We start from the raw sequence: 17,895 nt of genomic DNA, 5'->3' as shown, positions 1-17,895 counted from the left end.
TGGACTCACAGTTTCACGCGGCTGGGGAGGCCCCACAGTCATGGCAGAAGGCAAAGGGCACGTCTTACATGGCAGCAGACAAGAGAGAATGAGAACCAGCTGAAAGGAGTTTCCCCTTATGAAACCATCAGATCTCGTGAGACTTACTCACCAGCATGAGAACAGTGTGGGGGAAACCTTCCACATGATTCAGTTATCTCCCGTGGGGTCCCTCCCACAACATGTGGGAATTATGGGAGCTAAAATTCAAGATGAGATTTGGGTGGGCACACAGCCAAACCATATCACATGATGTCCATGACATATGAGGATACATCTTTATAGCTTCCAAACAAATCCTGTCTTTCTAACCTACAGACTTTAGTTATCTGGGCAAACCATAGACCCTCCCCCTTTCTCAGGTCCCAGGTAACACTGAAATATCTCTTTGCCTTAGAGAGGGAGGCAGACTACCAACCTGTAGTCTCACATTCTTGAGCTGTAGTCTACCTGAACTTGAGCAGCATTTCACGCTCACGTTCAAATATCTATAGATCTCAGAGACAGGTGGAGTGGGTTGGCATGGCTTCACCAGGTGAAGTCTGTTCCTCTTGTTGGGACTCCCTAGTCTACAGATGTCAGCTGGGAAGCTTTGGGGTGGCTTTTGGCTGCAAGTGATACAAACCAATTCACACAAGCTTCAATAACGAAGGAAGTTATTACGTCAAATGGCAAGTCCAGAGCGGGGTTGCCGCAGGGTTAGCTGGTTCAGCAGCCTCACAAATTCAAGGACCTAGAATCTTTCCAGCTTTCCCCTCTGCCAGTTTCAATGTGTTGATGTGGTGGCTTAGCTCTACTCAGTCATGAGACAGTTGCCCCTGCTTGAGGCAGTACATGCAGATGTCTGGTATGGGGGTCCAGTAGAACAGGAAAGTTTTCCTTCTTTTTTTCCTACAATCTTCTTTTTTAAGAGCAAGTAAACATTTCTCAGATGCCCCCAAAAATACCCCTTGCAACTCATTGGCCAGAGCTCGGTCACATGTCCACTCCTAAACCTGTCACTTATTATATAACCTCCACTTTAATAGGCTGTATCATTTATTTATACATTTAGAAAATTTAAGTAAGACTAATCAAGTAAAGCCATAAATGGATAATAAATTACAATGAGTTCGGCAGAATTTCTATAAATTATATCTAATAATCACACCTAGGCACAAAGGATTAAGCGTAACAGGTGTATTCATATTACTATGTGAGATTTCCCAATACACAGCTTTTAAATATCCAGCATAATAACCATGTTGAATTAGGTAATTTGCTTAGAGGTAAATGTGGAAGGAAAATAAATGCTTGAGAGTATGAACCACTTGGATAATGATAAACAATTGAACAGCTCAAGAAAATTTCACGGGTACATTTTTAATGACTGATTGAATCCTAGGAAGCAGTTAATTCATTAATACTTGCTTTCCCAACCACCTCTCTCAAACGTGTGGGATTAATAAAGTCTTAAAAAAAAAAGTACTGCTTCTCAAAAAGGATGCCCAGGTTTATCCATGCAGATGAAGGGATGGTGTTGCCAACTTCAAGGGGCAGCAAACCATCAGAAAACCAAGCTCCTCCGCCTTGTCATGCATTTTGAGGAAACGCCTTCCCATGGCGGTTCCCCGGCTGCTGGAAGCAAAGCTGCAGCCACGCCAGCTGAGACATCACCAGGCAGCAGGGTCCTTCTGCTCTCTTCCTTCCTGATGAATGTGATTCTAACCTGCGTGGGGGGACGTTGGCTGGTCTTTCATAACCCAGGTGCTGACATGTGTCTGCCAGGGAACATCTTTGTATTTATAAGGTTGCTATTTTTTCCTGAGGTTACAGAGTCCATTCTGTCTTCCCTGTATCCTGCCTCTTCCTCTTCCTTCCCCAGGCCTTCTTTGTACCTCCTTCTGTCCAACTGAGATTAAGCTTGTTTATTTCCTGGAATGCTATTCTTCTTTATTTTGTCTGTTCAAGGCTTTTGACAGCTCCACATAGCAGCCAAAGCATATCATGCAAACTCAAGGAAAGCAGCTGGGGAGAAAACCGAAGTTTCCTTTCACATTAGGTTTCTGGGGGCTCCTCACTCAGGGGGCCAGAGACTTTGTAACAAATGAGTTGGTCAGCCTGTCCTAGTGGAGTTGTCACTATGCTGAGCATGATTTACACGTTTTCAGAGAATGCGAGTAGAGATACGTCTTTTAATGATCTAATAGAACTGAACATTGTAGATTGAAATATTTGTTTTTAATCATGGGTACTTCAGGATCACATATGTACATAACTGAGGGTTTTTTTTACTGTGAAATGCAGATACATCAAAACGGAAATGTGAGAATTCTAGTTGAGCACAGGCTTTACTCATTTTAACAGTTTTTCATACTAAGGAAAGCAATTATCACATTTTTGCAATACCTCTTTTTTTTCCAGGCGAGCAAAAGAAAGTCTAGATAAGAAATTGGGTTGCCCATGTACAAAAGACACACCACCTGACTTTCTTGCTCCCTCCAGGTAGAAAGATACAACATGATTTCTCATGTTGATATAAAGTTTGTGAAAATAGTTTTTTGGAGGAGTAATAAATTCACTTGTCCACATTAACTAGCATCCCACTTACGTGGATCGGTAGACTTAATTTTAAGATGTCAGTACTACCCAAATTGATCTGCAGACTCAAAACAAGCCCTGTGAAAATCCCAACTGAGGCCAGGCGCGGTGGCTCATGCCTGTAATCCCAGCACTTTGGGAGGCCAAGGTGGGCGGATCACGAGGTCAAGAGATCAAGACCATCCTGGCCAACATGGTGAAACCCCATCTCTACTAAAAATACAAAAATTAGCTGAGTGTGGTGGCGCGCGCCTGTAGTCCCAGCTACTCAGGAGGCTGAGGCAGGAGAATCACTTGAACCCGGGAGGTGGAGGTTGCAGTGAGGCGAGATTGCACCACTGCACTCCAGCCTGGTGACACAGCCAGGCTCCATCTCAAAAAAAAAAAAAAAAAAAAAAAAAAATCCCAACTAAATTTTAGCAGGAATAAACAAGCTGATTCTCAAATTCATATGGGAATGGAAGGGACCCAGAATAGCCCTAATAATCCTGAAAAATAACAGAACTGGAGCACTTATACTTTCTAATTTCAAAACTTACTAACACTCTGCAGTAACCAGGCAGTGTAGCGGTGGCACACGTCAACATACGTGATGGGCTGCAGTGTCTCCCCCAGAATTCAAAAGACTCAACCTCAGACTTACTGTGTGTGGAAATAAGTTATTTAAGTGGATTAAGTTAAAATGAGGCCTTTACAGTGGGGCCCTGGTCCAATAGGACTGGTATCCTTATAGTCAACAAAAGGAGGAAGAGACACCAGGGATGTGCATGCACAGAGAAGGGCCAGCTGAGAACACAGTGAGAACGTGGTCATCTGCAGGCCAAGGACAGAAGCCTCAGGAGGAGCCAAACATGCCGACTCCTTGATCTCAGACTTGGAGCCTCCAGAACTGTGAGGAATCACTTTGTTGTTTAAGCCCCCAAGTCTGTGGTATTCTGCTGTGGCAGCCCCAGGAAACCAGTGCACATGTAGAGCAATGGATTAGAATTGAGGCTCCAGAAATAAATTCTTACATCTGTGGTCAACAGATTTGCAGAAAAGAGGCCAAGGATATCCAGTGGGATAACTGGAATGGGGTCTGTGCTTCTCCCTTTCCTCTGTGAGTCATGTTGTTGGGAGTCACTGGAAAAGTATGAGGTGGCAAGTAGCAACAGGCCCAGCAGGTTTTGCTTTTATGGCCACGATGCATCAGAGGGCACACTGTCTACATGCCTTTTGAAGTACTATGAAGGGCCTCTTGGAGCCCAGGCCTCACGGGGCAAACTGCTGGCTCTCCCAACCTTGAAGCCTGGCAGCAGTTAGCCTGCCTCTCCCGAAGAACGACAGCCCGGGACAGGGTCTTGGAGGACTATTCTCAGAAAGGGGACAGCTGTGGACTCTCTCAGAAGGGAGACACGGGCTTCTGCCAGCACAGACCCCACAAGTACCACACAGTCCTTGCTTTTCCCAGGACTTCCTTGGGAAGGGGCAAGCCCTCTTCTCCGCATGCAACTTCATTGCTAAGCTCTCACTTGTGTTTCAGGGAGGGAGGAACCCTGTACTGGATCTCTTCTGCAGATCTTGGGGAACCCATGGCCTCTGATTACCCTCCAGTCCTGGAAGCATGCTTGCTGTGGTTATTAGTCCAAGGGAGGGAGCTGCAGTGGGGTGGGGGTGGGATCAGAGAGGCGGGGCCTGTGTAAACCCAGCTCCCCAGGACTCCTACAGTCACCTGTTTCTCTCTTTATGGTTGTTATCTCCCTCAAGACCACCAGTTATGTATACATGGGGTCTTTCTTGTCTGCCTTGAATATTTTTATTTTTTCTCTAATTTATTTTTTTTCCATTTCAACGTGTTCAGTTTTCTCATAACCTATTCGCATTGTCCCTGTCTGGATATTAGCTTTGTCAGCTCTCCTTGTGGACATACCTCTGTCCTGTGCATATATCTCTACTTTAGGCTAAAGCGTAGTCTGGAAGAATGAGGTTTCTGTCATCTTGCGTGGTATAGCAAGTCGGGAAGTGCTCTGGGTTAAATATGGAGAACACAGCCACTTTAGAGTAGGAGATGCTTTAAGGCAGGGGTTCCCAAACCCCAGGCTGTGGACCAGCACCAGTTCATGGCCTGTTAGGAACCTGGCCGCACAGCAGGAGGTGAGTGGCAGGCGAAGTGAGCATTACTGCCCGAGCTCCACCTCCTGTCAGATAAGCGGCAGCATTAGATTCTCATAGGGATGTGAGCCCTACTGAGAACTGTGCAGGCAGGGATCCTGAAACCACCCTCCCACTCCCGCACCTTCCATAGAAAAATTGTCTTCCCCAAAACTGGTCCCTAGTACCAAAAAGGTTGGGGACCGCTGCTTTAATTTATATTCCAAATTGTGTAAAACTCCTTTCTGCAAAGGTAAATCACCAGATTGATTAGCTCATTTGTACTTTTTTTTTTTTTTTTTTTTTTTGAGACGGAGTCTTGCTCTGTGGCCCAGGCTAAAGTGCAGTGACACAATCTTGGCTCACTGTAAGCTCCGCCTCTTGGGTTCAAGCGATTCCTGCCTCAGCCTCCCGAGTAGCTGGGACTACAGGCACCCGCCACCAGGCCTGGCTGATTTTTGTATTTTTAGTAGAGATGGGGTTCCGCCATGTTGGCCAGGCTGGTCTGGAACTCCTGACCTCAAGTGATCTGCCTGCCCCGGCCTCCCAAAGTACTAGGATTACAGGCCTGAGCCACTGTGCCTGGCCCATATATACTTTCCATATGGAAAAGTACAGTTCTTCATAATTTGTCTCTCCCTTACCCCTGTTGCCACCAACTAAAATGATGAGCACATTCCCCAACCACAGAACACTGGGAAGAAACATAACAAAAATGTCATATTGTTTTCAATTCACCTCTCATTATATTCAAAACTCCTCATTGGTTTTAACCTTCCCTAGCTCCAAAGTCTCATTTCTTACTACCCTTTTTTCCCCTGAATAATAGGATTGGCTACTGATTTAGCCAGACCTTGTTCACTTTCAAGTGACAGGAACCAACTCAAAGCAGATTAAGCGAAAGGAGATGCTTTAGTAATTCATTATCTCCAGGAGTCTGATCTTGAACTCAGCATCCAGGGATTCAAATGGCAGCATTAAGATTGTTTCCCATCTCTTAGATCTCTTTTGAGTTGGCTTCACCCTGAGGCAGGTTTTTCAGAAGCAAGGGCACAAGTGGCTAGGCTTACATCACCCCTCAGCTTGTGAGCTCAGAGGGGCGAGAATCTGTCTGAATGTCCTGGAAGGATGCTGACTGAACTTCTGAACCAGTCACTGTGTCTGGCCTGAATCCTGTGCACTCAGGAAAGGAAGGCAGCCCTATACTAAGGTCTTTTAAAGGTGGAAAGAGGCTGTTTCTAAAGGGAAAGGATACAGAACAAAGGGGTTAGAAACCAAGCAAATGAAGAGAATCTTAGTGACCACTATCAAGACCTTGGATGTTTGTAATTTTATAACTTAATAGGCCCTAATGATTTTCATAAGTAAAGGGCCCTGGATAACTGGAAGATGCATTTCTTGAAAAGAGAGTCTAAGACCAGGCTTCTGGGCCAAATGGCTGCAATGCTTGGAAAGCACTATCTTGTCAAGGCTCACCTCTCCACCCGCTTCCACCAGCCAAGGAAAACTCTGTTGCTGCTTCATCAAAATATTCATTTATGAGGGACAAAGTGTTATTAGGTAGTCTACCATGTGACCTAGGCAGGAGGGATCTTTGCTATGAATGAATATATATAACTGTTGTAAATGTGTGGACACAAGGGACTTTATTGCAACCATTAAGATGTCTGGATTGCTTTTCCTGCTGTCTACCCACCAAAATAGTATTTGCCTCCCAACTCCCTTGCTCACATGCTGCACATTGGCCCACTTTCTTCCACTGGAAAAGGCAGAGAACAGCTCATATGTGGTGGCTGCATGCTTTGATCATTGCCTTTCTTCCTAAAAAGTCCTCACCTGCTTTTAGCACTGTGTTGCTGTCAGAAAAATTAAAGCCTTTTTCTGATTCACAAGAAATACCATGAATGAAGAGGAGAATCTAATAGATAATAAAGATGATTAGAGTTTCTTGGCAGGCATTTGCTATCGAAAAGACAAAATAAAACATTTAATTACTATAAACATCTAAAGAGCAATTTGTAGTAGGCATTTCCTTGTCCTTTGCACTTGAAATCTTAGCTAGCTTAGCTTTTGCCTCAAAGACTTTTGATTTTTTCTTTTGGGTCTAGTAATTAAAGCATGAAGGTCATTAACATAAAGTGTTTGAAAATGTTTTTCTTTTTTAACCACTTGTCTTTGTGACTTCACTGCCTGAACAGAAAGTCACAAATGCCATATTCGAATCACACTGAATGTATTGAACATGTGAATGTGCATAGCTGCTATGGCATAGTGTGACTTTGAAGTTAAACTTCATTGAAAATATATTTTTTATTCATCTCCCAAGCAAGAAAATCAGGGTTGATTTTTATTTTTAAAAGCAAATTAACTTTAATAGTACCTTGATATATATATTTCTTTCCAGCCCTTTTGATTCTTGTGTACATGTGTTTTTGTTGCAGTGAACATCTTTCTCATCGTTCTACTGAAGGATGGCAGAATATGCTGCCCGCCCAAAATATGCCACTTTGGCATAAGGATTACTTTGAGCTAAAGGCACTTGAAAAATAGCAGATGCAAGAAGGGCATTTGAATTTCCTCTTTTCTTCCTGAAAACAGGAGATAAAAACTCCCATGTGAAAAATAGCTCTACTGTACCAAGAAGAAAGAAACATTACTCAATGGGGAGTCAAAGCCAAGTGAATTCTGTACAAACAACTTCGTTAAAATAATTATCTCCCTTTATCCTCCCCACATAATTTACTTTTCCCACAATTATCTCTCTTTGTTCAACCAAATATAAAAGCATTTAGGTTTTGCCACCTCTTTCGGTCTTCATTTCCCTAACAAGTGCTCCTATGTCATGTAAAACTTAAATGAAGTTTGAATGCTTTTCTCCTGTTAATCTATTTTATGTTAGTTTAAGTCTCAGGTCCAGCTGGGGCCCTTCGAGGGTGGAGGGAAGGTTTTGCCTCCCCTGCAGTATGTACAACTTTGTGTAGTCCTCACATATCTTCCTTAACAGAAATCCCTGGAAAGAAGCAAATTGTTATCAAACTACCCTGCCAGGCACTGTGCTAGGTACTGGGTACACCTATCTCACTTAATCCCTTGATGCCAGGTTTAGGCCTCATTTTGTTGACTTGGAGACTTAAACGTGGAGGAGTGTCAGTAGCTTTCCCAGTATCGTACAGGTTTCTAATGTTCATCTGATCCCAAAGCCCTTACTTTTTCAAGGACACCATGTCTGTGTTTGCTCTGAATCAGTATACAGTTAAAAGCCCACTCTCTGGAGGCAGATTGGCTGTGTTCAGATCTCACACCTACCACTTACTCGCTATAGAGCCTCAAAACTTAATAATCTTCTCCTGTGACAGTTTATTTGTGAGAAGAGAAACATAATAAATGCACATGCCTGATAGGTTTGTTGTGGGGATTAAATGAAGTCATACCTGTAAACCACCTGGAATAAGGTCTGACCCACCATTCACTTTGTATAGTAGTCCCCCCTTGTCTGTGGAGGATGTGTTCCAAGACCCTCAGTGGATACCTGAAATCGTGGACAGCACCAAACCCTAAATCCACAATGTTTTTCCCTATGCATAGATACATACTGTATTAGTCAGGGTTCTCTAGAGGGACAGAATTAATAGAATAGATGTATATATGAAAGGGAGTTTACTAGAGTATTGACTCACATGATCACAAGGTGAAGCCCCACAATAGGCCATCTGCAAGCTGAGGAGCAAGGAAGCCAGTCTGAGTTCCAAAACCTCAAAAGTAGGGAATCCAATAGTGCAGCCTTCAGTCTGTGGCTGAAGACCCTTGAACCCCTGGCAAACCACTAGTGTAAGTCCAAGAATCCAAAAGCTGAAGAACTTGGAGTCTGACTTTCAAGGGAAGGAGGCATCCAGCATGAGAGAAAGATGAAGACCAGAAGACTCAGCAAGTCAAGTCCTTCCACGTTCTTCTGCCTGCTTTTATTCTAGCCGCACTGGCAGCTGATTAGATGGTGCCCACCCAGATCGAGCGTGGGTCTGCCTCTCCTGGTCCACTTACTGAAATGTTAATCTCCTCTGGCAACACCCTCACTGACACACCCAGGAACAATACTTTGCTTCCTTCAATCAAGTTGACACTCAACATTAATCATCACACGAACCTATGATAAAATTTAATTTACGCCAGGAGCGGTGGCTCACACCTGTAATCCTAACACTTTGGGAGGCTGAGGTGGATGGATCACTTGAGGTCAGGAGTTCGAGACCAGCCTGGCTAACATGGTGAAACCCCATCTCTATTAAAAATACAAAAAAAGTAGCCAGACATGATGGTACACATCTGTAATCCTAGCTACTCGGGAGGCTGAGATGTGAGGATCTCTTGAACCCAGGAGGCGGAGGTTGCAGTGAGCCAAGATCGTGACACTGCACTCCAGCCTGGGCGACAGAGCGCAACTCCATCTCAAAAAAAAAAAAAAAAAAAAAAAAAAAGTTTAATTTATAAATTAGTCATAGTAGAGATTAACAATAATTGATGAGAAAAATGAAATCTTAAGCCCTCCAGCTGACTGAACAGACCCCCTCTTGGCCAAGGGGACCCCGAATAACCTTGGAAACCCTCACCCGCTCTAAATGCCATTAGGCTTTCTTCCCTAAGAGCTAAACGGAAATCAGCCCTTTCAAAAGACTCCACTGCTGGTATAAACTGGTATAAACCAACCACCTGATGCTGCCCCTCCCTTTTGCAGTTTTGGCACAACTGACCAGCAGTTCTTCCTGGTAAAAGACCACCAACCATGGAGTAGTTCTGGCCAGTCTATGGAAGACATGCAGTCAGGGTTTTCATGTCCTCTACTTCACCTTTTGATGTCAGAGGGCTGAAAACTCCTACCCTGGATCATGCTAACACTGCCAATTTTGGAATATGGGTCCCAGGGAGAGACATGAAGTGCAATTGTGCATATGCACATTTCTCCTTGCATAAATGTTCATGACTCCTCCTATAGCTTATTAAATATGTATATTTGGCCACCCCATTCTGCATAGATTCCTGCTCCCTTTGCCCTCTTCATTGAAGTGTCTGTTTCTGGCTTCTAGTATGAGGTTGTGCTTCCCAGCCTGTTGGAATGGCCGCCCCACAGACTGCAACCCTTTATGAGAAATAAAGCTCTTTCCAAATTTATGAACCTCGTCATCCTTCAGTTGACACTAACAATAAAGTAGAACAAATACAGTGTAATAAGTTATATTGTGGTTTCTCTTTGAAAATATCTTAATATTTTCGGACTGTGGTTGACTGCAGGTAACTGAAACCACAGAAAGTAAAACTGCAGACATGGAGATGGAGCAGCAACTACTATAATCATTGGCTGTTGTCGGTTATATTTATTGTTACTAATGTTAGTATTGTTATCACCACAGTTTCTCCCCAAACATCCATGGCTTCCAGTATCAATCCAAGGTGGAATGTGGGTCTGGATGACTTCTCCATGCAGGGCCTAAAACTTCATTCTAATACTCTTATTTTATGTCTGCATTTTCTCACCTGCATTCTTCTGGAAAGAGTGTAGAGAGATGTTTTGAGACTTAAAAACTGGTATCTCTTCTCCTCTATCTTGAGTAATGACAGTCTGCTATCTAGGTAAGCGTGCTGCTGGAGGACACTGCTGATTTTCACAGTGACAGGGGTAGTCTGACTGGTGGGCTGCTTGGTAACGTACATGAATACCTTAGCAAGAAAGAGCACTGAAAAACCAGCCCAACTGTTGACAATAGCTTTTATCTAATTTTCCACTTTCCCCTTATATCTTGGTCACTGAACTTTTTTGACTCAAGGCACTGTAGCAGGACGAGCCGCAGACAAAATCTCTCAGACACCGAGTTGCACAAGGAAGGGCTTTATTCAGCTGGGAGCATCGGCAAGCTACTGCCTTAAAATCCGAGCTCCCCGAATGCACAATTTCTGTCCCTTTTAAGAGCTCACAACACTAAAGATTTTACATGAAAGGGTCGTGATTGATCAGAGCAAGCAGGCGGTATGTGACAGGGGCTACATGCACCGGTGGTCAGAGAGAAACAGAACAGGGCAGTTCTGTTCTTTATACAATGTTCTTCTATACAATGTCTGGAATCTATGAATAACATCGGTTTCTAAGTTATGAGTTGATTTTTAACTACTGGGTTTAGGCCAGGCAGGCCCAGGCCTGGTTTTGGGCCTGGCGCCGGGCTGCCTGTATTTGGTTTTACTTCCTTGTTGTTTTTTCTTAAAACAGGTACTGAGTATAAAACAATATAAAACAATATGAGACGGTCTCTCTATTCCCTCAATACAACATCCACATCCTGCAGTAGGGACCTTTTGCAGAATTCTAGATGGCAGGAAGCTTCTATGAACCTAAGTCCAGATTTTAATTTGCAAGGAAACTGAAGCAGATGAATTTTCTCACTGTAAAAAAATGAATGCCTTGATAATATATTTGTTTTTCCTAGTAGGCCTTTGTCATTAAAATTGATGCCTGAGGATATAGTTGTATCTTGTGTGGAACAGTAAGTTATTACTCATTGCATACCAGATTTTAGCATACTTGCATTAGTTCATGGAATATGATTTTACATTTACTATTGCAGTTCCAGTGCCATTATCAGATTGCATTTTCCTACTGAATTACAAACAAAAGTGTTATGCTACTAACATTTAACAAAATTTTAATAAGGTTGTGTTTGATGCTATTACTCAGATAATGTGTTCTAAATTGCTTTCCTTTGAATATATTTGCATTAAAGAGGAACTCAATTTGGTTCTTTGAAGAGTTTATCCACTTTCTGGGTAGCTTTAAAAAGACACAGGGAAATTCAGTTTCTTCTTTGCAAGTAAATAGAGAAGAAACAAATTTGCTAAGATCTGTAGAAGTCATGGCAGCAGACTGCTGATGGTTTGAGTTAATGAAATGACTCATTTTGGCTACTTGAGTTGCACAATTAAAATATACAGTAGAGACTGTATATCACATCATAGATGAGAGATAAATACCCCAGTGTTCTCTTTTTTTTCCTCAAAGCTAATATATTGTGAATTAAGAAATTTAAGAGCTCCACATTATTGCAATTCTTGATCAGTGATGCCCCAAATTAAGTGGTAATCTCTTGAGAGTGCACGTTTGTTTGCAGCATTCCTCTTACCCATTTCTGCTAAAATTGTGGTTGTGACGAAAGCAGTTGTTTTCCAAAAGATAAACCCATGTGACCAAGCTAAAACATTTACCTAATATTGACACGTTTTGTGTGGTCTTCTCATAGTCGTCTAGCTAAAGGAGTTTAATGCAGAGAATATAAATACGGAAATAGTGAAACCGAAGTCCTGCTTGCGCGGAAAGCCTGCAGCAGACTTTGGTTTTTAACAGACTCCATGGGGCATTAGAGAAAGTAACTGGGGGCAGTGGGATGGAGGGTATGAAATTGGGTGGAGGGACGAAAACTAAGAGCCCTCTGGGTCTTTTATGTCCTTCTACATTTTGTGTAGAAATAAATGCTTTTACTTTACTTCCACGGTCGGCCCTTCCTCTTCACCTTTTTTTTTTCTCACACATTCATCCTCTGAATTCTTTCCGTTTACAAATGCTCCCGATTTAGAAACTCATGATACTGTCTGTAAAACTTGCCTGAGCCTGTGTGGTCTGAATTTAGCGACACACTTGTTTAGGAGTTTCGGTTCTCGCTCTCTGCTTGCATGGTTTGGTAACACCACTTCACTATACTAAAAATCATCGCCCGGACCCGCGGGCTGTACGGAAAACGCTGTTCCTTTTGATACCCGCCGCAGCCGCGCAGGCGCGCCGCCCTGACGCAAGGCGCAGGCTTCATGACGCAGCACGCAGTCTCAGCCGACACTGCGCGCGCCTCCAGGCACCGGCGTTAGCGGGTCGCCGACACACAATCCCCGCCGCGGCTGCTTGCCTACCGGACTGTGCGCCGGCACTTGCCGCTGGGGACATGTTGCAAAAACCGAGGAACCGGGGCCGCTCTAGCGGCCAGGCCGAGAGGGACAGAGACTGGAGCCATGGCGGAAACCCCGGGGCTTCGCGGGCCGGCGAAGACGCCCGGGTTCTCAGAGACGGCTTTGCCGAGGAGGCCCCGAGCACGTCCCGCGGGCCGGGCGGCTCGCAGGGGTCGCAGGGCCCCTCGCCTCAGGGCGCCCGCCGGGCCCAGGCCGCCCCCGCCGTGGGGCCCAGGAGCCAGAAGCAGCTGGAGCTGAAAGTGTCCGAGCTGGTGCAGTTCTTGTTGATTAAAGACCAGAAGAAGATTCCGATCAAGCGGGCCGACATACTGAAGCACGTCATCGGGGACTACAAGGACATCTTCCCCGACCTCTTCAAACGGGCCGCCGAGCGCCTCCAGTACGTCTTCGGGTATAAGCTGGTGGAACTTGAACCCAAGAGCAACACTTACATCCTCATCAACACCCTGGAGCCTGTGGAGGAGGATGCCGAGATGAGGGGTGACCAAGGCACGCCCACTACGGGCCTCCTGATGATCGTCTTAGGGCTCATCTTTATGAAGGGCAACACCATCAAGGAAACTGAAGTCTGGGACTTTCTGCGGCGCTTAGGGGTCTACCCCACCAAGAAGCATTTAATTTTCGGAGATCCAAAGAAACTCATTACTGAGGACTTTGTGCGACAGCGTTACCTGGAATACCGGCGGATACCCCACACCGACCCCGTCGACTACGAATTCCAGTGGGGCCCGCGAACCAACCTGGAAACCAGCAAGATGAAAGTTCTTAAGTTTGTGGCCAAGGTCCATAATCAAGACCCCAAGGACTGGCCAGCGCAGTACTGTGAGGCTTTGGCAGATGAGGAGAACAGGGCCAGACCTCAGCCTAGTGGCCCAGCTCCATCCTCTTGAAAGGTGGATTCAGAGGGACCCCCGGGACAAGGGTCTGAGACCCAAAGGCACAGTGCAGAGGATTGGGGGAAGGGAGAACGAACCCAGGGAGCATATTGCTGTAAACGCTTCAATGTGTGTAGCTTTAGGATGTGTTTGCAAAGTTTTGTTTTTTTAATGTTGTGTTATTTTACTCCAGATTTTCATCTATAAACAAAGGAGCATTTGTTTTGATTTTACTCTTTTTGGTATAAAAAATTTTGCTAGCTTAGTAAAACGAATTGGAAAACTTGACTATGATCTAGAACAGATAATGCAAGAAGGAACGCATAAGTAAGTTGCTTTGGTGCCAAGAAAATTAAAAAGTAGCTATTATCAGGTCTCCTAACTACCCCGGTTTGTAAGGAAAAATAAAAGTTTTTATAAAATTAAAAAAACATAATTGCCTATATCCTTATTATGTTAACCTATTTTATTTTCCTATATTTCCTACATATATAAGTATTATTCGTGGTTCCAAGCAATGAGTGTAATGTATTTTCTCCAAATAGCAATTGTTTATATTCATAATTATTCAGCTCTGCTGCTAAACACGTAGTTCCACTTCGTTTTTTTCTTCTTGCTACTGTAGTTATTACAATAAATACTGTATTTTTGAAGCACTTAAGCATTGTGTGTTTTTTAAATCGTGGGTCATGAGAGAATTTCATGACTGGAAGTCAACATCTTAAAGTTTTTGCTACCTATTAAGGTCAATGCTGTTTTGTAGAAGTTGTTTCACTTTTGTGTGAAACAAAATCAGGATCATGAGGTGAAATATATTTCTCACTGTGGATCTCAAAAAGGCTTATAAAATAATAGCGTAACCATTAACCATGCCTGTTTGGGAATCGGACTGTCTGGGTTGAGATCCTGGCCCCACCATAACTAGTATATGAATTTACATAGGTTCCTCAGTTTGTATGCAGATGTTTCTTGACCTGTAAAATGGTTTTAGTCCGTGATGTGGAGAATTTTACTTGTTATTCTTTAATGTTTTTATTTTTTATTCTCCTTGGTCTGGAGCTGCCACTTTTTAAATATAACTTTTCTTTATCTTTTTTCCAAATCATTCCTAGGAGAGCAGTTCCTGGTTCAAAAGATAGTCCTCTAGTCTGACTCTATTGTATGGGGAAATATAACGTGTATGGTGAGTGTGGCCCACATAGAACATAAGAGCAGGACATAAGATCTACCTCTTAGGGAGTTAGGTATAGGGAAAAGGGTATGGGTCTTGGGGCTGTCTGGCAAACTGAATTTGAATTACGGCTCATGCTAACTTGTCAGCATGGTGGTTGTGGGGGTAGGTTTTAAGCTCTCTGAATCTCAATTTATCTGTAAAATGAGAAAAATAATAGCTATATAATAGTTTTATGCACTAAATGAACTAGAAGAGTTCATAGTCCCATTGTGTTCCTCCGTTACGTGTAGCAGATGCTGTTTTTAATGCAGAGATTCAACACGTTTTATTCAGTGGGTAAATAAGTTAATTGTTTTAGGGGGAGGTGCTGCAAATTAACCTTGAAATAAGGCAAATATTTTTCACTCGGGGAAAAAAGTGAACTTCATCAACACTGGACTGAATGTTATTTAAAAGAGTCTATAGTGAGTATGGAGGAATGTGATAGGTTACTGGGTTTTATTTCATTCTGTTGAATTGGGATTTGCATTTGTTTCATCAGTGGAATATGTTTGGCCCTTACAGGCATTTCTTCTTGATCTGCATTTTATTTCAGTGTATAAATTCCTTCCTGCCTCCTGGTCCCCTTACCTCCCTGACTCAGCTTTCTCCTCCTCATGCCCTCTGATACTCGCATTCTCACCTGTATAATAAAAATTATTACCCAGCAGTCACCACCAGTTATATCTGAGGCAAAATTCCCCCCGCTTTTCTCAGAGGTGTTAGCAATTTACCATCGATAATCTTGTTTCAAATTTTAAAATATGAAACATCAGAGGCCACATCAAGGCCTTATATCTTTTCCTTCTCACCCTCCCCAGAGGTAACAAAAGTCTGTGGCTATCGGGCTGTTGTATGACTTTATAATTTTACTATACATGTATATATACATAACCAATATAGAGTTTTATTTTGTGGGCTTTCATGATTTATATAAGCGGTGTTATGTGTGTCCTTATGCAACTTGCTGTACTCACTCACCATTATGTATTTGAGATTCAGCCATGTGGATATATGTAGACCTGATTCACTCATTTTAATTGTTCTTTTATGGGGGAAAAATAACTATCCATTCCTTAATGTCTGGACATTTAAGGTCTTTCCAGTTCTTTGAGATTTGCAGGCATTGTACAGTACTTCTTTAGGCACATGTGTGAGTTTCTCCAGCCAGAAACAAATGGAGCAATCAAGGACTATCGCCAAGCTGCTCTTGAGCTTGTGTCAAGTTACACTCCCATCAACATTTTATACAGTTTTGTTTTGTTTTTGTTTACCAATCCCTCCACCTTCACCCCCTGTGAACACTTGGCCTTTTCAGTATCTTTTCAGCCATTCTGGTACAGTGTGAAATGATAATTTATTACGGTATTAACTTATACCTGTTGCTTACTAGTGATGTTAAGTATCTGCCTATCTTTTGCTCTCACTCCTTTTTGAGTGTCAGATTTCATGTCTTAGACCTATTTCTATTGATTTTTAAGACATCTTTATATGTTCTACATGTTAATCCATGGTCTGCTCTATCTATCTAGTGCAAATACCTTCTCCCACATTTTCACTTCTTTTGGTCATACAGATCATTTGACCTTAATGTGTTACGATCATTAGTGTTTATAAGAGCTACATTTGTGTATAGTGCTTTAAAAAATTCCCCTAATCCTAAAATTGTAAATATGTTTTCTGCCTTTTTTCCCTAAGTGTTCAAAGTTTTGATCTTCACATTTTATGCTTAAAAATCTGCTTTTGTGTATGATGTGAGGTATGGAAATAGTTTTTGTATTTTTCCTATATGGATAGCCTAGCACCAGTTTTTCATCATTTATACTTTCCGCACTGATTTATGACACTCAGTATTCTGTAGCAATGTCCCATGTATAGATAAATTTATGGCTAGGACTGAATTGGTTTATTTGCTATCCATTTGCAAATACCATACTGTAATTCTTTTTTTTCTTTTTGAGACGGAGTCTTGCTCTTGTCGCCCAGGCTGGAGTGCATTGGCACAATCTTGGCTCAGTGCAATCTCTGCCTCCTGGATTCAAGCGATTCTCCTGCCTCAGCCTCCTGAGTAGCTGGGATTACAGGTGCCCGCCACCACGTCCGGCTAATTTTTGTACTTTTAGTAGAGACGGGGTTTTGCCATGTTGGCCAGGGTGGTCTCGACCTCCTGACTTTAGGTAATCTGCCCACCTCGGCCTCTTAAAGTGCTAGGATTACAGGCATGAGCCACCTCGCCCAGCCTATAATTCTTTAACATCATATGCCTGTCTTCTTTTTCAATTCTTAAAGCCTTTTATTTTAGTCTTTTTTGCATTGGCTGAAAATGCAATATATTATTGAAAAGAAGCAGTTACAGCAGGCTCTAAGGATGTTTCTGATTCCTTATTCTTGATTTTAAAGGAAATAATTTTAAGTTTTGCCATAGAGTGTGATGTTTGCTGTTAGAGTTTTTTTCCCCTATAAATACCTTTTATTGGGCTATTTAGTTACCCCTTCAGTCCTAGCTTGCTTAGAGATGTTCAGAAAAAAAACTATGAATGACTTTGGATTTATATATGCTCTTTATTCACCTGCTAATATGATTAAAATGTCTTACTTACTCTGTAAATTTGTTTTTTGGGGCATATAATTTGGTGTAATAACACATAGAGTTTTCTGATATCTAAACATTCTTGCATTTTGGAGACAAACAGTTGATAAAATTTTTAAATACATATAGCTCAAAATGTATAATTTTGCATCTTTTGACATAAGGGGGGGGTTAGTCTTTAATTTCCCTATATTATCATTATTTTTGAGGTTATGCTAATTTACTTAGAGATCACCTCAAATTTACAGAAAAGTTGCAAGCCCAGTGCAAAATAATTTGTTCCCTGAACTATTTAGTTATGTTTCTTTAGTCTCCTTCCTATTGCCAGTAGTTCCTAAGTCTTTCCTTGACCATCATGACCTTCACTTGAAGAATACGGGCCTGTTTTCTGTAGAACATCCTTCAGCTGGGGTTTGTCTGCTGTTTCTTCATGATTGGATTTGAATTATGCATCTTTGGGAAGAATATCACAG

The 17,895-nt window shown here is 42.5% G+C and overlaps 2 protein-coding genes across 7 annotated transcripts in view; both read left to right on the top strand.

Moving 5' to 3' along the window:
- ENTREP2 (endosomal transmembrane epsin interactor 2) overlaps nt 1-17,895 on the top strand; it is a 567,326-nt gene that overhangs the window by 401,450 nt on the left and 147,981 nt on the right.
- Nucleotides 10,619-14,280, top strand: NSMCE3 (NSE3 homolog, SMC5-SMC6 complex component). The gene has a single exon (XM_009428698.4). It carries the CDS (start codon nt 12,720-12,722, stop codon nt 13,632-13,634), a length of 915 nt encoding a protein of 304 aa, XP_009426973.3. The 5' UTR covers nt 10,619-12,719; the 3' UTR covers nt 13,635-14,280.

The sequence above is a fragment of the Pan troglodytes genome, chromosome 16 (assembly GCF_028858775.2).
Source record: "Pan troglodytes isolate AG18354 chromosome 16, NHGRI_mPanTro3-v2.0_pri, whole genome shotgun sequence".
Taxonomy (NCBI): Eukaryota; Metazoa; Chordata; class Mammalia; order Primates; family Hominidae; genus Pan; species Pan troglodytes.
Note: the sequence above shows the minus strand (reverse complement) of the source record. Positions and strands in the feature narration are given on the sequence as shown.